This window comes from Hemitrygon akajei, chromosome 24 (assembly GCF_048418815.1).
Source record: "Hemitrygon akajei chromosome 24, sHemAka1.3, whole genome shotgun sequence".
In the NCBI taxonomy this organism is placed as follows: Eukaryota; Metazoa; Chordata; class Chondrichthyes; order Myliobatiformes; family Dasyatidae; genus Hemitrygon; species Hemitrygon akajei.
In genome coordinates, this window is record NC_133147.1 from 8,488,032 (window position 1) to 8,510,934 (window position 22,903).

General features: G+C 46.0%; 1 protein-coding gene across 1 annotated transcript in view; it reads right to left on the reverse strand.

The window, feature by feature from the left end:
- The window catches only part of LOC140715852 (digestive cysteine proteinase 2-like), a 45,024-nt gene extending 23,038 nt beyond the window's left edge, over positions 1–21,986 (reverse strand). Inside the window, exons 1-6 of the mRNA XM_073028297.1 lie at positions 21,900–21,986; positions 16,695–16,751; positions 9,829–9,921; positions 8,511–8,683; positions 5,696–5,936; positions 1,714–1,912 (exon numbers count right to left, since the gene is read on the reverse strand). Coding sequence (XP_072884398.1) covers positions 1,714–1,912; positions 5,696–5,936; positions 8,511–8,683; positions 9,829–9,921; positions 16,695–16,751; positions 21,900–21,939 — 803 coding nt within the window. The 5' untranslated portion in view covers positions 21,940–21,986. The remainder of the gene's footprint in view (positions 1–1,713; positions 1,913–5,695; positions 5,937–8,510; positions 8,684–9,828; positions 9,922–16,694; positions 16,752–21,899) is intronic.
- Positions 21,987–22,903: the final 917 nt, after the last annotated feature.

Below are 22,903 nucleotides of genomic sequence, written 5' to 3' on the forward strand. Positions count from 1 at the left end.
CAGAAAGCTACATCACGTACCAAGGCACTCCTGGTTGGCTGACACAACATTCCTAAGTTGGACAACGTGGCCCCTTTAGCCAAAGCCAAACGCTCTTACAAACAGGACACCTGGCTTTTACAGAAAACTGCTAATATAAAAATACCTCACAGCATAGCAGTGGAAATCTCAACCAAGGCATTACATACACAACCTTGAGATTCATTGTCTTGTGACATACTCAATAAATCCATAGAATAATAACCAGAACAGAATCAATGAAAGACGCACCAACTTGGGCGTTCAACCAGTGTGCAAAAGACAACAAACTGCGCAAATACTAAAAAAAAAGGAAATAATAAATAAACAATTATCGAGAACACGAGATGAAGAGTCCTTGGAAGTGAGTTCATAGGGGGTGGGAACACTTCAGTGATGGGGCAAGTAAAGTTGAGCCTGATGGTTGAGGGGTAATAACTGTTCCTGAACTTGGTGGTGCGGGACCTGAGGCTCCTGTACCTTCTTCCTGATGGCAGCAGAGAGAAGAGAGCACGTCCGGGGTGGATGCTGCTGTCCTGTGACAGCATTTCACGTAGATACACTCAATGGTGAGGAGGACCTTCCCCGCCATGGACTGGGCCGTATTCACCATCTTTTGTAGGATTTTTTTCGTACAAGGGCTTTGGTGTTTCCAGACCAGGCTGTGATGCAGCCAGACAACATACAAACCTATAGGGGTCTGTCAAAGTTTTAAATGTTATGCCAAATCTTGGCAAACTCCTAAGGAACTTCTTTCGTAAATGCACTTGTGTGTTGGGCCCAGGACAGGCTCTCTGAAATAACACTGAGGTATTAAAGGTTGCTGACCCTCTCCACCTCTGATGAGCACTGGCTCACAAAGCTTTGGCTTCCTCTCCCAAAGTCAATAATCTGCTGACATTGAGTGAGAGGCTGTTATTATTAGAGGAACTATTTTTTACTAGGAAGTCTAACATACATTAGTTTGTTTTTCAGACTCAAATGTCACAAACCAGTTCTGCTTTCTCAATGGTCCACAGTGGTCTGGCTGAAGTACTTGGGCAGACAGGAAAGTGCTGAGAGTGGACGTTCAGGAGTCCAGCTCAGCTGACGTGCTCATTTCATTTAATGTCCAGCACAGAAGCGTGGAGGTTAGACGTAATGTTATCATCGTTCCAGCGACCTGGGTTCAATTTTCTGCTCAGCGCTTGGTGTGTGGGTTTCCTCCGGGTGTCGTGGTCACCTCCAACACCCAAAGGTGTACGGGTTAGCATTAGTAAGTTGTGGGCACGCTACGTTGGCACCAGGAACACAGTGACACTTGTGGGCTGCCCCCAGCACATTCTCAGACTGCGTCGGTCGTTGATGCAAATGACGCGTTTCACTGCAAGCTTGGATCTTCTTCTCCGGCCTCTTGCCTTTTACACCTATCACCTCCCAACTTACTTCAACCCCTCTCCCTGGCTTCACCTACCACCTTCGAGCTTGCCCTCCTTCCCCTTCCCCACCTTTTAACTCTGGTATCTTCCCCCTTCCTTTCCAGTCCTGATGAAGGGTCTCGGCCCGAAATGTCGAACTGTTTATTCCCCTCCATAGATGCTGCCTGACCTGCTGAGTTCATCCTGCATTTACACCCAACCTGGTTTTACATAAATCCCTAAAGACTTCTTTAACATAATGTACAATGATATATTAATATACAATAAGCAACGTTACCTCATATTGTGAGTGAAAGTTGTCCTTCTAAGCTCATGTTCCACGCCATCTTCCTCGTACTCCCTCGCAAACCTCTCCTTGTAATGCTTGAAGAAGTGATGAGTCCGGTCTTCAGTGTCTGTGCTGACCAAATCTTCGATGGGGTTGGCAAGGATTCTGTGTTCCACTCCAGGTCCTGGGAAACCCTCACAGGATAAACCTGGAACGAGGAATCAGTCTCCCAATACTGCATGCATCATACAAGTGATCCTAGTTCCAAAACCTGGACTCATCCAAAAGTCGCCTGCAAACAGCGAGCTGCTGGTCTCCCCTCTTGCTGTGGCAGGACCGATACGGTGGCACCGACAGCGAGAGCGAGAGAGAGACAGAAATACACACAGGGGCATGTCGAACTGATGGGATGAAGAGTGGATTTTCATGAACTAGATCATGGTCTCTGGGGGTGGGGGGGGGTTGCTATTGCCTGCATGCAGGGTAGTGGGGGCTGACACTTTTGCTGAGGCAGGTACAGGGAGGGTTAATGCTTCATTGCTGCTTCTGCGTGGGAGGGGAGGGGTGGGGGGGCTTCAGGGTTTTACGTTTTTCAGTCAATCTTTGGAGTTTTTTCTTCTGTTTCATGGATCCCACAAAGTTGTGTTGAACATGTCCCTACCTTAGAAATTACCTAGGGTTACCCATAGCCCTCTATTTTTCTAAGCTCCATGTACCTTTCCAAAAGCCTCTTAAAATACCCCATCATACCCGCATCCACCACCATTGCCGGCAGCCCATTCCACGCACTCACCACTCTCTGAGTAAAAAACTTAGCCCTGACATCTCCTCTGTACCTACTCCCCAGCATCTTAAACCTGTGCCCTCTTGTGGCAACCACTTCATCCCTGGGAAAAAGCCTCTGACTATCCACACGATCAATGCCTTTCATCATCTTATACACCTCTATCGGGTCACCTCTCGTCCTCCGTCGCTCCAAAGAGAAAAGGCAGAATTCACTCAATCAGTTGTTCGTGAAGAATAAGAATTTCAGGTTGTATACTGTATACATTCTCTGATATTAAATAGAACCATTGAACCCCCAAAGCTATCTATATTTTTTGTCTTGAGTCTACAGATTTTCCTGTGAAAATTGGATGATTAATTCCCAGAATATGGGTTTCAACAGAATGCCATCATTATTGCTCATGCTTACTTAGTCCAAGGAGAAGAGTTTAGTAGGTGAAAAGTTAAATCGCAGAAGTTGGGCCCAAGGCCAAATATTAAGCAGGCCAGTGAAGGCAGCAGATTTCCTTCCCCAAATCACAGCAGTAAACAAAATGGCTTTAGTCCACGCCATCAGATTTTCCCATTCCCCGCTCCTCCCCTTCCCCTTCTCTGCAACTTTCACACTTACAGTTTTAAATTTTTGCTGAAAAGGTCATCGGCCTGAAATATTCACTCTTACTCAACCCCACCGAGTCCTTCCACTATTTTGATTTCAGACTTCTGGCCCCAAACAATCCTTCCAGATGAGGCAACACTTAAGCTGCAAACCTGCTGGGATCGTCTGTTGTGTCCGGTGTTCCCGATGTGTACCCGGCTACATTGCAGAGACTCATCGTAAATTGGGGGGGCCACCTCATTGAGCACCTCAGCTCCATCCGCCAAAAGCTGAACTTCCCAGTGGCCAAACATTTTAATTCCAATTCTGACAAGTCGGTCCATGGCCTCCTCTTGTGCCACAACGAGGACACGCATAGGGCTGGGGAGCAACCCCTTATATTCCGTCAGGGTAGTGTTATGAATGAAGGGAGCAAAGTCACCCCCCCTTTTTGAGAATCGCAAAATCGCTATTATTTCGGGTCTGATACCCAGGAAATGAGAGAGATACACATCATGTCAGTAATGAGAGAGAGAGAGACGCAGGATCACAGCAAAGGCGGTTGTTATAGACAACGCAGAATACACAACAAGGTGGAATGTCTCCGAACAAAAGCGGAACGGAACCACTGATTACTGCTATTGTCACGTGGAGAAGGAATTGTGTATTGAGTACTGTACTATTCATTGAAACCCCTCAGGGGACAACCAGAGTGGTCTGGTTGAGGGATTGCATCATCCCAACCTGATTGACATCTGAGACCCCGTGAGTGAGGATAAAAGTAGGGTCTGGGGAACACCCCTCAGACGCACCCGGAGAAACGCTAGAAATCCAGTGACAGCGTTTTACAGTGAAAGCCGGTGAGAGCTCGTGTGTGTCCTCCCTTGCCTGGGTGGCGGGCTCATCACAGAAGAACGGTTTAGCTAAAGGAGAGGTCATACTTGAACGGCCACAGCAACGAGACACCGACGGATCGAAATCATAAAGGAAGGTTGGCAAAAACAATAGCGGTAACTGTTCCCATTCTTCTATTTCTCGCTCTCTCCAACAATTGCCACACGGTGATCAGCAACGACGGCAGCCTGTGTGAACTGAAACGAACTTTATATTTCCATCGGACAATTCATTATCCCCGAGACAACGATAGAGCTTATTTCTTATTGATTATTATTATACCCGCACTTTTAGGTTTAGTATTGATGACGTATATTATCTGTATATTTGCATTGATATTATTTTTGTGTATTTTTACTAATAAATACTGTTAAAAATAGTATCACCAGACTCCAACGGACGTCTCTATCTTTGCTGGTAAGTAACCCAGTTACGGGGCTCATAACAGTAGCCTCCAATCTAATAGCATGAATATCAATTTCTCCCCCATTCAAAAGTTTTTCCCTCCCACTTCCCTCTTCTTCTATTCCCCACTCTGGCTTCTTATCTCCTCTCACCTGCCTATCACCTTCCCCTGGGCCCCCTCCTCCTCCCCTTTCACCTATTGTCCACTCTCCTCTCCTTTCAGATTTCTTCCTCTCCAGCTCTTTACCTTTCCCACCTGTCTGGCTTCACCTATCACCTTCTAGCTATCCTCCTTCTCCCCCCACCCACCCACCGTTTTATTCTAGTATCTTCTCCCTTCCTTCTCAGTCCTGATGAAGGGTCTCAGCCCGAAACGTCAACTGTTCATTTCCCTAGATTGTGCCTGACTTGCTGAGTTCCTCCAGCATTTTGTGTGGGTTGCTCTGGATTTCCAGCACCTGCAGAATCTTTTGTTTTTACCCTTACTGCCACAGTAGTTTGTCAGATCATAGGAACAGAACTTTCACTACACAGGAAGAGGCCATTTAACTCAATCTTCCATATCAGTTGATAAAGGCCAAAGCAAATGTACAAATTAAAAGCTTTCAGAGCTGATCCACAGATTGAACTGTTGACTGGATTTAACCATCCTAGCCCCTTCTTGTAAGGCAAAACAAATAACGATGTTGCTGAGGCCTAATTTGGAGTATTGTGTGTAGTTTTGGTTGTCTACATACAGGAAAGATGTAGATGAGGTTGAGAGAGTGCAGAGAAGATTTACAAGGATGCTGCCGGATCTGTACAACCCAAGATATAAGGAGAGATTGAATGGGTTAGGACTTTATTCCTTGGAACACAGAAGATTGAGGGGAGATTTGATAGAGGTGTACAAAATTGAGGGGTATAGTTAGAGGAAATGCAAGCAGGCTTTTTCCCTCTGAGACTGGGTGGAACGGAATCTGAATCTGAACTGCAGCCAAAGGTCATGGGTTAAGGTTGAAAGGTGAAAAGTTTAAGAGGAACATGAGGGGAAACTTCTTCACTTAGAAGATGGTGAGAGCTGTCAGCACAAGTGGTGCATGTGAGTTTGATTTCAATGTTTTAAGTTAAGTCTGGATAATTGCATGGGTAGTAGGGGTATGGAGGGCACTGGTCCGGGTGCAGGCTGTTGGGAGTAGGCAGCTTAAATGGTTTTGGTGTGGACTAGATGGGCTAAAGGGCCTGTTTTGGAGCTGTACTTTTCTCTGACCATAAAAATAACCATTTATGTTGTTGATCAATTAAGACAGAGCAACTATGACTCCATAACTGTTTGCCCAGGTGTCTTACCTTTCGGAATTTTGAAAATACTTGGGTCTACATTACGGTCCAGGTCTTTGTAGTCTACTTCATACTTGTCGTAATGCGAGCCAAACAAGGTATTGTAACCTTTCATTTCATAATGGACAGGAATGGGGCCAACTGTGGAATTGGCAATCCACACGGTGTACGTGTTCTTTTTCTTCCCCTCGAAAGTAACATACTGCCACACACTGCACGGCCGTCCCTTCCAGTCCTCCTCCTTTAGCAGCTAAAAAAAAAATACAGCTCAAAGTAGTTGGCTGTTGATTGTTGCCGTTTGCCGTGATTTGTTAGTTTTTTTGTGCGCGAGTGAGGTGGGGCTTGATGTTCTTGCTATTTACATGATTTTTTGTGTGGGACAGGGCTGATGTTTTTCTCTGAACAACTTCCATGGTTTTCTTTGGTTGACGGCTATCTGGAGAAGATGAATCTCAGAGTTGTATACTCCATACATACTTTTATAATAAATACAAGAACCTTTGAAGCTTTATCAAAGTATGCATAATTCACAATATACAACCCTAAGATTCATCTTCTCATGGGCATACTCAATAAATCTATATAATAATAACCATGACAGAATCAATGAAAGACCGTCCAACTAGGATGTTCAGCCTGAGTGCAGAAGACAACAAACTGTGCAAATACAAAAATAAATAATAATAAATCCGTAAACAATAAATATTGAGAACGTGAGGTGAAGTCCTTGAAAGTGAGTCCATTGTTTGTGGGAACATTTCATTATATGATGGTGCCAGTGATCGGTGGTGACCTTTTGTGGGCTGCAGATAATACTTCTTGAAAAAAAATGTACACGCAAGCAGATTTCAGTAAGTTTCTGACCTTCTTTTCCTCCCAGAATAGTTCAGTGTTTTTTCTCTTTCTGAGTGAAAAGCCCACCTCTGACATTCCCCTGTACTTTGCTCCAAGCATTTCCTGATTAAATGTGCTGAATACAGTGAAACTCTGTAAATCCACTATCCAACTGGTCAAAGATTCTGATAGCTCGATATCTGGTGAAGTTTCCTGCCCGCCCTTTAACATCAGTGGTTCACTGAAACCCGCCAGGCGCTGCCCACGGGATGGTTGTAACGAGAATGGGAAGGAAGCTCACCTCTTTGTGGACTGTGAGTTTGCGAAGAGGGAAGAGGCTTTGTCACGGTTCACCCTGAGCAGCAGCTTGACAGAGGACTCTCTGATCTACGGGCTGTTCCCAGGACACACACCGAGACCGCTATCAAGAGCCATTGAAAGATGTCCTTTGGTCTGCCCAGGAGTTGTCGGTCTGCCGGCACGTGGAGGAATGCTGCCGAACGGTACGTTCCGGGCTGCAGGAGGACGTGCTGAGCTCGGTACAGCCAGGTGGGGGGAGGACCACAGTGATGGGTTCTTCTACTGGAGAGGGAGGGGCCGGGTTGGGTGAGGGAGCCCCTCAACTATTGTAATAGCGTACAACCCCAGGAGAGTGGGGGGGGGGGAGGGGCACACGAGTGGCAACAGTCCTGTTGGTTTGAAGGAATGCAACAGAACAACTCCAAAATGCATCGCAAGGTTTGTTCTTGTACATATTTCTTTTTTGATTGGAACAGCACCTTCAGGAAATGTGGTGGTACACACACTCCTGGCGAGTCCACAGGGACAGAGCCCGGAGCAGGCCGAGCAGGCCACAGCCTCAGCCTAGCGCCAAGCTGAGTAAACTTGGCGGAGCAGAGAGCAGAACTGGCTCAGTGCTCACCTCTGGTCCTGTCACCCTGCCTTTCAAATCTGGCCTGGTGTTTAAACGGTCCAAACATCGGGTCATTCCTTGCCTGGGATCCGGGGCCTGTCACTTCAATAAGCTCTGGGCCTGGACCCCGCTGCCGTATTTCGGCCCATACCCAAACTTTCTGCATCAGCCCAGCACTTAGATCTATCAAACCTCGGGCCTACTACTGGTTTCCAATTTCTGCTGTGTACAGCGTTCTTTCCTCAGACAGTAACCATCGAAAACACAATGCAATTGCCAGAAGAAGCTCTCCTGAGTCACCATTCCTGAAGGCCCCACACTGAACCATTTTCAACTGAAGCACGATAGGTGCAATGGAATGGTAGTGACTGAAAACAAGCCCCATGCCATGGACATACTGTGAAGTAAACTCATTCCTCGCAGCGCAGGACAATGAGGGGAGATTTGATAGAGGTACTGTATGCAAAATCATGAGGCGTATAATAGGGTAAATGCAAGCAGCATTTACAAATGCACTGAGGCTGTGTGAGATTGGAACTAGAGGTCATAGGTCAACAGTGAAAGGGGAACATGAGGGGGAACCTCTTCACTCAAGAGTGTGGAATGAGCTGCCAGCACAAGTGGTGCATGTGAGCTCGATTTCAACATCTAAGTTAGGTTTGGATGGGAGGGGTATGGAGGGCTATGGTCTTGGCATAGGTCAGTGGGAGTAGGCAGTTGAAATGGTTCAGCATGGACTAGATAGGTCGAAGGGCCTGTTTCTGTGACTCTATCACTCCGAGTGTAACAAGCTACCAGCAGAAGTGGTGGATACAGGTTTGATTTCAACGTTTAAGAGAAATTTGGATAAGTACGTGGATGGGAGGGGTATGGAGGACTATGGTCTGGGTGCAGGTCGATGTAACTAGGCAGATTAATACTTCGGTATGGAGGAGATGGGCTGAAGGGCCCAGTCGAGTTTCGGTACTGTAGTGTTCTTTGACTCAAAGCAGGAATTGAAACGAGATGTTCCCAGCTCAGCCCTGTGCAAGAGGCACTTCAGTTCACTGCCCTTTTCCTTTGTAATAGTTTCCTTACCTGAAAGCCTTCCAGATTCGGAAATACCGACTGTGGGCGGATGGGGTCGTCGACGGTCCCGTTCACTTGGAAACACTTGATCACGTTTATCTCAGTTTCTGTGGTCTCGGGAGAAATCTTGTAACTTATTCCGGCCGGCTTTTTGAACCCGTGCTGAAAGGTGATGACCTGGCCTGTCGGATTGGAAGAGAATTGTCACAACTACATGAACAGCAGCAACAAGAGTCACACGGACTGACAGCAAAACACCACGGGCTCGTCAGCTTTAGCCTGTTTTCAACCAGCCTTAAACCACTTTTAAAAAGAATCGTTCCCAATGTGGCAAAGCTGTGAGTCAACGCGTTGAAAAGAAACAGTGGAAAGTTGCAAATTGATTTAATCAATTATCAATCTAAACTAACCTTCGCTGGCTGAATAGCTGAGAGTTTAAACAACACAATGATGTTCAAAGTGAATTTATTTTCCAAGTATGTATACAGCAGAATTAGACCATTTGACCCATCAAGTCTGATCCATTTTCCCTCTCAGCCCCAATTTCCTGCTTTCTCCCCGCATCACTTCATGCCCCGACTAATCAAGAATCTATCAGCCTTTGCCTTAAATATCCCATTGACTTGGCCTCCACAGCCACCTGTGGCAACAAATTTCACCGATTCATCACTCTCTGACCACAGAAATTCCTCCACCTCCATTCTAAAAAGACACCCTCTATTTTGAGGCTGCATCTTTTGGTCTTAGACTCCCCCACCACAGGAAACATCCTCTCCACATCCACTCTTTCATAAGGTCACCCCTCATTCTTCCGAGTTCCAGTGAGTTCAAGCCCAGAGCCATCAAACGCTTCTCATCTGACAAGCCTTTCAGTCCTGGAATGTTTTTCATGAACCTCCTTTGAACCCTCTCCAACGTCAGCACGTCCTTTCTTAAATATTCTACAGATGCTGCCTGACCTGCTGAGTTCCTCCAATGGCTTGTGTGTGTTACTCTGGAATTCCAGCATCTGCAGAACCTCCTGTGTGTCACTTTGAACACTGACATCCACCACCTGCTCCCATGAATTCACGTGACCCTGATCTGGCTCCAAGCAGGTGCTACACCTCGCCCGAGGGTGACCACTGGAGGGGAGGAGTGTTGCACTCCTTTGGTGGAGATGCATCTCCATCCTGCCTACATACAGTCACACAAACAAAAGATAATACAGCCTAATAATTTAGCAGAGGCTTCGAATAAATCTACCGGGGGGCGGTGGGGGAAGGAGTTAAAACACAAAACAAGCTCATAACTTTTCCCTATCTGAATAGGGAGAGCGTTGCCTTACCTTTATAGTACTCGATGCGACTGACATTGCCGGACAAGTTGTACCAAGCTTCGAATGGTTCTTCAATCTCCGTGTAGGGCAGCGATAGAACCCCTGCAAGAAATGCGGCTGTTAACCACGGGAGAGCATCTGGTTTCATTGCCTGAGCAAGCAGCTTCCCACAAAGCCCGCTGGCGCAGCAGCTAACGCTGTTGTCTCACAGATCTAGTGACCTGGCTTCAATTTTGACCTCTGTGACATCCACGTGGAGCTTTCATTTTTCCCCCATCATCTCTCACAGCCTGCCAACTGCTTGTCTTTGGGATAAATCGATGCGGCACATTCAAATGAAACTGCAAACGTATCACAGGGGGTTAGAACATAGAAAAATACAATGCAGCTCAGGCCCTTCGGCCCACAATGTTGTCCTATCCTTTTAACCTACTCTAAGATCAATCTGTCTCAGTTAGCGGGCACTTGGGGGGGGGGGTTGGGTTGTGGCACGGTATTGTAGTGGTTAGCACAACGTTTTGCAGTACCAGTGACCTGGGTTCAATTCCCACTGTCGCCTGCAAGAAGTTTGTACGTGCTCCCTGTGACTGTGTGAGTTTCCTCGGAGTGATCCCATTTCCTCTTACAGTCCAAAGACCCACCAGTCGGTAGGTTAACTGGTCATTGTAAATTGTCCCATGATTAGGCTCAGGTTAAATCAGGGAATTGCTGGGCAGTGAGGCTCGAAGGGCCTAGTCCATGCGGTTTCTCAATAAATTAATGAAATAAAAATTAAAACATGTCAGGGGGATTAATGGGATTACTCTGAGACTGGCCAGAGGACTTGAGGCTGCCTTCCATATTTTAAGGAAGATAGAATACAGAACAGCACAGGCCCTTCAGCCCACAAAGTTCTGCCGACCTATTAACCTGCCTTAAGATCAATCTAACGCTTCCCTGTCACACAGTCCTCCCCATTTTTCTATCCTCTATCGGGTCACCTTCCATCCTTCTTGATATATATATCAAAGAGTTAAATTAAATAAGAAGTGCAAAATGCAAATTTGGAAAAAGTAGTGAGGTAGTGTTCATGGGTTCAATGTCCATTCAGAAATCAGATGGCAGAGGGTAAGAAGCTGTTCCTGAATCATTGAGTGTGTGTCTTCAGACTCCTGTACCCCCTCCCTGATGGTAGCAATGAGAAGAGGGGTCTTCAGGCTCCTGTACCTCCTCCCTGATGGTAGCAATGAGAAGAGGGGTCTTCAGGCTCCTGTACCTCCTCCCTGATGGTAGTAATGAGAAGAGGGGTCTTCAGGCTCCTGTACCTCCTCCCTGATGGTAGCAATGAGAAGAGGGCATGTTCTGGATGGTGAAGGTCTTGATGATGGACGCCGCCTTTTTGAGGCATCGCTCCTTGAAGATGTCCTGGATACTATACAAGCTAATGCCCACGATGGGGCTGACTGAGTTAGTAACTCGCTGCTGCTTATTTTGATCCTGTGCAGTAGCCCCCCACCACCCCCATCAGACAGTGAGGCAGTTTGTTAGAATGCTCTCCACAGTACATCTGCAGAAATTTGCAAGTGCCTTTGGAGACAGACAAAGTTCTGATGTCACACAAATCCTAGCTTGCTCAAGCTATCCTCATAGGACATTCTCTCTAATCCAGGCAGCATCTTGGTAAACTTCCTCTGCACCCTCCCCGAAATCTCCAGATGCCAGAGAGAATATGTTGTAAGACAGAAGGGAATTAGGGAGAGGGGCAAAATGGGACAGCTGAGATTGCTTTGCCGGGGGTAACATTGACTCCATGGGCAGAATGGCCTCCTTACCCTCCAATCAGAATTCTCCACATGACCTTGGCACCAAGTTCTGGAATTTCCTTCCTAAACATCTAAGTTAGTCCTCCTTTGTTCCTCAAAATGTTCTTTCTCCACCAGACTAATGGTCACCATTGTGGTTACAGATTGGATGTTGTTGAAAAATGTTCCAACAATTCACCCAGAATCACTTGGATATGCAAATGTAGTATATAAACCATCAACATCATCATTATGTGCTGTGTCGTATGACAAGGAAGATCATGGTCTCATGACCATGACTGTTCTTGGCAAATTTTTCTACAGAAGTGGTTTGCCATTGCCTCCTTCTGGGCAGTGTCTTTACAAGATGGGTGACCCCAGCCATTATCAATACTCTTCAGAGATTGTCTGCCTGGTGTCAGTGGTCGCATAACCAGGACTTGTGATGTGCACCAGCTGCTCATACGATCATCCACTACCTGCTCCCATGGCTTCACGTGACCCTGATCCGAGGGGGGTGGGGGGGGGGGGGGGGGGAGACTCATATTTGTCATTTCTGCCCTGGGAAATGATTCTGTCTGTCTCTGCCTCTCAGTTCTATAAACTTCAGTCAGGTAAATAATGTGCATTCTTTGGAAAATAATCACCTTTCTCGTTATGATCTTGCACTTTGACCTGCACTGTACTCTCTCTGTAACTGTAGCACTTTATTCTGCATTGCTTCCCCTTGCTCTTCCTCAATGCACTATGTAATGATCTGATCTTACGAGGCAAGATCTTCACTGTATCTGGGTTCATGTGACAATGATAAGCCAGTACCACTAATTCTCCATCGAACTTACCAGTGAACTTTGAGGCATCAGACAAATCAGCCTTGGGAAACAAGTTCCATTGAAATTACCGCAATCACAAGATGAAATTCAAAACCGTCTCATTTCCCCAAATCAACGCATGTGACTGCTTAAGAAATCATGTGTTCATGACTAAACCACAACATTAAAGCCAGGGCTTGCACTTGGAGCAGTTCCCTTCCCTCCTGTGTTAGCCCTCTGAAGCAAGAAGCCCACCTGTGCTGTAGTTTACCAAACTACGTGCACCATGACACAAAGATTGGCTTCTAAAGATCAACTTCTTTGTGGCAAGACATCAAAGCGGACAGTGAAATGTATCGCTTGTGTCATGAGACCCACTCAGTCCGAGACGTGCTGTGGACTGCCTGCAAGTGTTGCCACACTTCTGCCAACATAGCACGCCCACAATTTGCTAACTCTAAACCGTATACGTGTTTGGAAAGCGGGAGGAGACCGGAGCACACCCATGCAGTCACATGGAGAGAGTACAACTCATTACAGACAGCGGCAGGTCCCTGGTGTTGTAGGGTGTTACACTACCATACTGCTATTCTCTAATTAGAGTCATAAAAAAACTACAGCACGGAAACCCCTCCTCCTCCTCCTCCGCTTCATAAGACATGTCTCGTATCCAGGCAGAATTAGAGAAAACTCAACACTTCCTACAATGAGTGTGGTCAGAAAAAGACTATCGCAACATTTTAATGGGCAGCTCGAAAACAGCCTCTTTCCCAATCCCAGTAGCCCTAAATAGGAACAGAGCTCAAGTCAGCTAGTTCAGTTCCAACCTCACATTACTGGTCTAAATGGATCTCGTTCCAACGCCACGGATGGTTGGAAGCAGAGCCAGGAAAGTACTGAACACTTCGGAGAACACTGGCTCCTTCTCAATCATCGTAAAGAAATCAAAGTTCAAATTAAATTTAATATCAAGTTAAATATACGTCACTATATACAAACACAAGATTTATTTTCCTGCAGGCATTCACAGCAAATATAAAGAAACACAACGAAAAATCAATGAAAAATCTCACGCCAGAAACAACCACCAGTGTGCAAAAGTCAACAATCTATGCAAATACAAAAAAATAACAAATAAATAATCAATAAATATCAAGATCATGAGTTGCAGAGCCCTTACATACGAGTCCATAGGTTATGGATTCAGTTCAGCCTTGGGGTGAGTGAAACTGAGTGAAGTAATCCACTCTAGTTCAAGAGCCTGATGGTTGTTCCTGAACCTGGTGGCGTGGGACTTCCGGCCTTAATAAGGCATCGTCCATCATTGAGGACCCCAATCACCCAGTACATCCCTCTTCTCATAACTACCATCAGGGAGGAGGGACAGGAGCCTGAAGACCCCTCTTCTCATTACTACCATCAGGGAGGAGGTACAGGAGCCTGAAGACCCCTCTTCTCATTACTACCATCAGGGAGGAGGGACAGGAGCCTGAAGACCCCTCTTCCCATTGTTACCATCAGGGAGGAGGGACAGGAGCCTGAAGACCCCTCTTCTCATTACTACCATCAGGGAGGAGGTACAGGAGCCTGAAGACCCCTCTTCTCATTACTACCATCAGGGAGGAGGTACAGGAGCCTGAAGACACACACACAACATTTTAGGAACAGCTTCTTCCCTTCTGCCATCAATTTCTGAATGGTCTGTGAACACTACCTCACCATTCTGTTCTCTTTTTGCATTGCATTTATTAGTTTTAATAAATTATTTTCTAAGTTTATGGTAATTTTCACATTTGTACTGTACAGCTGCAGCAATACAATTTTCACGACAAATGTCCGTGATAATAATCCTGATTCTTTCCCGCATTAATTCTATGAAAGTGAATTTATTCCACATCTCAATTGTGTTTTTGGCTGGTGATCTGGGAATGCTGGAAGGACAAATTTCCATTATTAGAACAGCCCTGTCGCCTGTACTTACTGCCTGACCTGCAGAGGGTTTAAAGTGTTTTCTGTTTTTTACATCAACGTTGAATATCTGCAGTTCATTGACAGATACACTCAGTTATGTTGATTTGTAAATGTCTTGCAAACTTAGCCTGGATAATCTTTAGCAAAGAGGTGCTGAATTTTCTATTGTGTGCGGTTACTCCCCACCGAAACATGTGAGTTGTTGACACTCCACTGGTGTAGATTAACTCGGTCCATAACAACGTTGCCCAAAGGCTATTGTTTTGTGGAAAATTCAAACAATAGGTGGCCTGATCAAATATCTGCAAAGTTGCACTACACATCTGAAGGAGATGTTGATATTTAACCTTTTAACTGGTCCTGTCCTGACGTTCCCCAGTAATTAAGCTCGTCATCCCCAGAGATAATAGATCAGGACAAATGAAAAACTAATTCAAAATCACCGTGCTGAGAATGTTACGCTGGCCAAAAGTTCAAAGTAAATTTATTATCAAAGTACGTATATGTCACCATATCCAACCGAGATTCATTTTCCTGCGGGCATACTCAACCAATCTATAGAATAGTAACTATAACAGGGTCAATGAAAGATCAACCAGAGTGCAGAAGACAAGAAAACTGTGCAAATGCAAATATAAATTGTTATGAAGGATGAACAACTCTGATGGGCAGAAGGGTGCAGAGTTGCCCATGTCCCCTCCCCTGAGAGAATCACACACTGTTACTGTTGCCAGGCTGTTAATGAGAGAGAAAGAGATGGAACGAAAACATATTGGGACTGGAACATCTGCTTCAGACAAGGGCGAGATAACAGCCTGAGAGAGAGTTATGTTTATCCCCCATGTTATGACTCCTGAAAGACTTATGGCTGCGGAGAGGGCTGTTTACGTGGTACCATCCTGCTCATTAGAATTCCTCAGTGGACAGCCGGAGTGGGCTGGTTTGATGGGTTAAGTCATTCAAACCTGATTGACACCTGAGACCCCGTGAGTGGGGATAAAAGTGAGTTCTGGGGAGACACCCCTCAGACACACCAGGAGACACGCTAATGAGCATCAGAAACCCACGAGAAAGTGTGGGGCATCGGGGACCGAACGGATCAGTCAATTTCACTCACAGTGGTTATAGCAAGGCCGGTGGGGGCTTGTGTGTGTGTGTCCACCCTTGCCTGGGTGACGAGTCCACCACGGAAGAACAGTCTAGCTAAAGGACAGAGGGGTCAGACTTGAATGGCCACAACAACACTTCGACGGATCAAGATCGTAAAGGAAGGTTTGCAAGGACAATAGCTGTCACTGTTTGATCGCCCTCTCTCTCTCTCCAACAATTACAACACATCAACCACCAACTATACCTCAGCCTGCATGAACTGAACTGAACTTTATATTTCCATGTGACAATTCATTATCCCCTAGATAACGATACAACTTGTTTATTATTGATTATTATTATACCCACACTTTTAGGTTTAGTATTGCTAACGTGTATTATCTGCATATTTGCATTGTTGATATTTATTTGTATATTTTACTAATAAACACTGTTTTGAAAATAGTACCAGATTCCAACGGATACTTCTATCTTTGCTGGTAAGACACCCAGTTACGGGGTACGTAACAAAATAAATAGCAATAAATAACACAGAACTTAGAAATTTACAGCCCATTACAGGCCCTTCAGTCCACAATGTTGCGCTGACCATGTAACCTACTCCAGAGACCGCCTTGAATCTCCCTAGCGCATAGCCCTCTATTTTTCTAAGCTCCGTGTACCTATCCAAGAGGCTCTTATAAGACCCTATTGTATCTGCTTCCACCACTGCCACCAGCGATGCATTCCACGCAACGGGAATGAGATAGATTGTATGTTCTCCCCGTGACCGTGTGGGTTTAACCCGAGCCGAATTACAATGATCCATTAACCGACCAACCGGCACGTCTTTGGACTGTGGGAAGAAACAGGAGGAAACCCACACGGTCACAAGCAACAGCAGGAATTGAACCTGGATCGCCAATATCGTAAAGTGTTATGTTAACCACTACACTACCGTGCCATCCTGGTTTACAGAGAATGGTGCGAAGAAACCCAAAAAACATCCAGTGAGTGGCAGTTCTGTGGGTGAAACCGCCTTGTTTTTGGGAGCGTTCAGAGGAGAATGGACAGACTGGTTCAAGCTGACAGGAAGGTGACTGTAACTCAGATTACCACACGTTACATCAGCGGTTTGCAGAAGAGCCTGCCTGAACACACTCCTCCACCTTGTAAAGTGGCTTTTGCAAACCTCGTGATATTTATCGAGCACACAGCATACCTGAAACATGGTAAATTTCCCCAAATGACGGGCCACTCAAAGGCTTGGCATCCAGCACTACAAAAAAAAGACACAAATACTTCAGTTAGAAATACACACAACTTTATTGTTTCAGTAAACAAAATAAATAAACAAACTAAGTGTGGCCTTTCCAGCCCTTCGAGCCGTGACGCCCAGCATTACCTCAATTTAATCCTAACCTAATCACGGGACAATGACTAATTAACCTAAAAAAACCAGCATGTCTTTGGACTGTGGGAGGAAACCGGAGCACCCGGAGGAAACTCACACAGTCACAGGGAGAACGTACAAACCTCTTTACAGGCAGCGGCAGGAAGCGTGATCACCACATACCGGAGTGACTCACTCATTCTTGCCGAGGAACTCCAGCACACTCTCTGTAGAGTCACAGCAGCCAGACAACAACTAGCTTTGCTTGCCGTCTCACTGCATAAAGAATCTGTCCCCGGTCCTCCTCACCCAAGGTCAGTCCTGACAGGGTGTGGGGTGGGAGGAGCAGACCGCATACCATCCAGCCCTGCTGACCAGAGGCCATACACAAGAAGCTGGAGGGACTCAGCAGGACTGGACTCTGCAGTTTATGACAGTTGCTACTTTGAACGGGGCTGACAGGCTCCGCGGCCTGCAGTCAATGAACGACACAGCGCCAGACTGAACTGAACGTTCCTAGACTGTTCCAAGGACCTTGTGGTTTGATGTTTTACAGCTGTGAAGGGCTTTGTTCAAACAGACAGCTGTCCCACTGGTGGAGAGCAACAAGATCAGCAATTATCAACACCAATTCCCCTGCAAAGCTCTGAATGGAAGTTAGCTGCGGACACACATTAACACAAGGCCACCTGATTTGGAGGAAGATGCGGTTCAGAAGAGAGACTCAACAAGAAACGTCCAAATGAGATTCCCCACTGGGGGGGGGGGGGGGGGAGGGATTTGACTTCGAAACAGACAGACATAATTCATACTGGATTAAATCAATTGTTGAAACAGCTAAGCAAAAAAAGATTTGAGTTAATTTCTAGACAACTGTCTTTTTGTTTCTGAATCTTGAGTTCACTACCTGTGCTTAGCACTACGTGAAATTACCTTTATTTATTTTTTCTTCTTTAATGACTTAACTTCACTAAGAAGTTAATAGATTCACACTGGTTCCTAAGATTGGTATAGCCGGGGGAGGTAGTAGGGATAAGCTCCCATTAAATGCTTCCAACGTGCATCTCAGATTGCCTCTGACCACGTCCAGCTCCTGGCCTTCATGTGCAGCTTGGCACCTGTTCCTTTTCCTATATTATCAAGATTTGTGTTGCACGGCTACACAACGTTAACTAATTTCACAACAGCTGCCGGTGATTCTGATTCTAATAATCTGATTCTTTTGGTGCCCCACTTCTTGCTGATCATCGAGCACCTTCTCGCACTAATCCTTTTCTTTTGCAATCTTTTTATTAATATCAACACGATAAGATTAATACATAGTTATTGGGATTACAAAATTAAATTGAACATAAAAGGATACACAAGCAATAAGTACAATATAGTTAAGTCTTCCCATATCATGAATGATACAAATATCATATAAAGCACTAATCCTACCCTGGGCAGTTTTCTTTCTCCATACGTTGCCCCAGCTACCTCTGGATTCTAACCCTCACCTACACAATTAACCCAATCTCTCACATTTGGGGAAGGAAGTGGAGCTGAGTGACCGGGAGAACATATAAACCTCACATGGAGCTCCTTCGAACACAATATGGGAAGAAGCTGGAGCGATCTGTTACGAAATGGATTATTTTCAAAGCTCTTTGCCAGGGATACAGTTAAATAGTCTCAACTCGTCGGCTAAGTTATATTAAAAAATTCATGCGCTGGCTTTGCAGGTGTAAAGATGCAAGTTGTGTAATTTTAGTGCGAGTTCCAATTTTAGATATCATTGTGCATACAGGCCTTCAGCGAGACTGAATTATAAGACAGGAAAACCTTTAAACACACCTGGGGGGGAGGGGCAAGAGTTCAATTCTATTCAGACTTAACCTGATGAGAATACAGCCAAACGAGACAGCATTACTCTGGGGTCATGGTGCAAAGACGCATTATCTAAGGGCTCACACAGTAAACGCCCACAAGATCACAATCACACAGTAACGGTCACGTGGATACTCCCCCCACCCCGACACTGCAGCTTGGGGCCCAGTGCTCGCACGTACAAGACAACAAACCCACGTAAAGTACAGTCGGCCCTCCTTATCCACGGGGGATTGGTTCCGGGACCCCTCACGGATACCAAAAAACACAGATGCTCAAGTCCCTTATATAAAATGGCGAATTTGCACAAAACCCACGCACATCCTCCCGGATACTTTAAATCATCTCTAGATTACTTATAATACCTAATACAATGTAAATGCTATGTACAGAGTTGTTATACTGTATTGTTTAGGGAATAATGACAAGAAAAAAGTCCGTATATGTTCATTACAGACGCAACCATCGTAGCTCTTCTGGGAACTCTGATGCCGATTCTCCCGTCATCTTTCAGTTCTTGAGGCTGTAGCGCTTTACATAGCTACCCAGCCGTCCCTTACTAGCCTTAAACTCCTTCCTCTCGCACACAACACAAGTAGCTTTTTAGGAGCCATTTTTTCACAGAAACAAAGTAGCGACTGAACGAGACGCGAGGCGAACAATGCTCAAACGACGAGTACTGGAGAGAGAACTTCCAGGTTTTCCCGATCTGCGGTTGGTTGAATCCGCTCACACAGAACCCGCTGATAAGGAGGGTCAATAGGCACCACGACGCAGAGTATGCATGTATATATGGGAGCGCCCAGATCTTCACACTGAGATCTTGTCTGATCCCATCCCCTGCGTTTATAGTCAGGTCCTCACATCCCACGATCTCCCCCAATGCTCCCAGACTTCATCTCATCAGTGATGCTCCACTACTGCCCTCTAGCTGAAGATTAACAAGCCATCGAGGGAAAGGATTTCTCCATATCCGGTCTCATGACCCCCCCCCCAGCTCCTGATTTCCTGCCGTGAAGAGTCACAGTCTCGAGACTCACCCTCTTGGAATCAGGCCCTTCAGCCCATCGCGTCGATGCTAACCAAGATCCCCATCGACGCTGGTCCCACTGGTCTGATTTTGACCCCACATTCCTCTGAATTTGTCTACCTGTCTAAATGTCATCAAACACCGTGTTGTACCTCCCTCAGCCCCTTCCTCCAGCAGAGTTTTCCATGGATGAAAAAGTTGCCCCTCAGGTCCTCTTCAAATCTTTCCCTTCTCTCCATAAAACTACATTCAAATTTTTGAAAAGATTGCATGTTCTATCTGCACCCCTTATGATTTCATAAAACTCCATAAGATCACTCCCTTAGTCTCACATCTCTGAGGGAGGGGTTCCCAACCTGCTTAATACCAAAAGGGTCCGTGGACCCCGGGTTGGGAACCCTTGATCAAGAGCCTACCCTCCCTCCCTATACTGCATATATGTCTTATACGTCCCTTGTATCCAGTCCTGCCGAAGGGTTTCAGCCCGGAACGTCGACTGTACTTTTTTTCCATCGACGCTGCCTGGCCTGCTGAGTTCCTCCAGCATTTTGTGCCTGTTACTCTGGATTTCCAGCACCTGCAGATTTTCTCTTGTTTATGAATATCATTGTGAATCTCAACAGCACTATTTCCTGCTCAAAGGCATCTTTCCTGTAGCTGGGTGACCAACAATTGTCACGGTGGTGTAGCGGTTAGCGTGACACTGTTACAGTTCGGAGTTTGGGGTTCAATCCCGGCATCAGCTGTGAGGAACACGCACAAGATGCTGGAGGAACTCAGCGGGCCAGGCAGCATCTACAGAAAAGAGTACAGTCGACGTTTCGGGCCGGGACCCTTCAGCAGGACATCTTACATCAGCTGGAAGGAGTTTGTACATTCTCCCTCTGGGACGTGGGGAATTTCTCTGGGTGCTCCAGTTTCTTTCCACAGCCCAAAATGGCCATTATAAACTGTCCTGTGATTAGGTTAGGAGTTAAAGCGGGAGATGCTGGGCAGCACGGATCAAAGGACCAGAAGGGCCTGTTCGTGTTGTATCTCTAACTAACGGCAGGGTCAAAGCTCCTCAACATCTGCCCTATCAGAATTGACCTTTCCCTTCTGACTTATTTATATGAAAAGGATCTAGAGCTTTCCCAGCGTATATTACAAATAAACTCTTCTCGGGCTTCCAGCCGGGTACAGGTATCAATTTTAACCGATGTTTCAATGACAAACCCTGCCATCTTCATCAGGGATGATGCCTGGGCCTGTCTAGTCTGGTGGTGTTTATACCCCCATTGTCCATCTCTCCTGATTGGTTAATCCTCATCCAATCAGGTTTCTGCTGTTCTATTTTAACCAGAATTTTAACAAAGACTAAGGTCTTGCTCCAAGTAAGAAATGGAAGGTGGAGCAAGCTAATCCACCTCCTCCCCCATGATACCAGGCCCAGAGACATCAAACACTCCGTATGTTAACCCTTTCATTCCCTGAATCAATCTTGTGAACATCCCTGAACCCTCTCCAGTGCCAGCACATCCTTTCTTAGCTAAGGAGCCTAAAACTACTCCCAATACTCCAAGTGAGGCTTCACCAGTACAAACAAGCTGGATGAACGGATGCTGTCCGATCTGCTGAATTGATCGAGCTTGTTTGTACGTGTTGATTTGACCACAGCATCTGCAGTGTACTTTGAGGCTTCAGCAGTGCTTTATGAAGCCTCAACATTACATCCCTGCTTTCATGTTCTAGTTCTCTGGGAATCCCTAACCCTCAGCCATCCATCCGATTGGCCACTGAACCCATGAACACTACATTTTTCTCTCTCACTCTTTCCATTGCTACACACAATTCTTACTGTAAAATTTAGATTTTTCATTATCATAGATTGCTGCTGCCACGACATACGCCGGTGATTTTAAATCTGATTTTGAGCGATGCCAACGTTGCATTTGGCTTCCTTAGGTAACCTGAGAGTTAACCTTTAGGGAATCCAGCACAAGGACTTCCCAAGTCCCTTTGCACATCGGATTTCTCAATTTTCTCCCCGTTTGCAAAACACTCCTGCTGCCAAATCGCACATCCATACATTTCCCAATCCCGTCCCCACGTACCCTATCCCACTGCCCCCACACTCAACAACGTTGCCCCATTACCTGCCCAACAGCCCCACAACGTAACAATCCAGAGAAACATCTCGCAGCGGCTCCGACCTCCCGCGACTGCGTGGTCCTCGGCGTTCCAACCCGTCGACCAATCAGCGCGGCGGAGGTGGGGTCCGGTTACAAAACCGACCAATCAAGCGCGGGAAAGGGGGAGTCCGTTATAACGGCGCCCAATCAAGCGCGGCGGAAGGCGGGACCGGTGACGAGTTGCAAAATCTGTTCATGTGTTTGCGAAACATCTGTAACGTCTAAATGCGAAAAGTCATCGTTTACTGTGTAACCAAAACTATTTAGTCAGCTTTGTATTTGCTATGTATGTATCCAATTTAGTAGGAGAATGAAAGCTCTGTATTGTCTCTGTACTATTGAACACATCAGTAACTTAAGAATGTAGCCAAATAAGAAGATAATGGTGTGTTAATGAGACTGACCAGGGATGAGGTAACACGTGGCCCAAAAAGTAGATTAGAACATGATTAGGTTAATGGGTAGAAACAATAGTGGGAAGTCGGGAGCTGATGTACTGGAGATACGCAACTGTAGACCGATTGGATATGCTAATACAACTAAACCAGGAGATTGCTATAAAAAATGCTATGCACAAGGATCGGTGGGCAATCAGCGACCAGCTCACTGACTGTCTCAGCTTTGATTTGCAAATTAAAGTTTAACACTTCTTGAAGAATCTTCTGCGTCTCCTGGTCGTTTGTGGGGCACAAGAAACCACGACAGTAGGAAGCTGGGGGCAGATAGACAGACAGACATACTTTATTGATCCCGAGGGAATAGGTGGGAGATGTAAAGGACAGAAGAAGAAGGAATCTGTTAGGAGAGGAAGAAAGGGAAGGAGGAGGGGCACCAGAGGGAGGTGAGGGGGGAACCAGAATGGGGAATGGAAAAACGAGTCTGGGTGAGCACATGGTCAAAGGGCAGCAGGGGGTGATAGATCTACGTCAGATCACAGGGGAGGGCAGTGAGACAGGCTAAGTGGAACA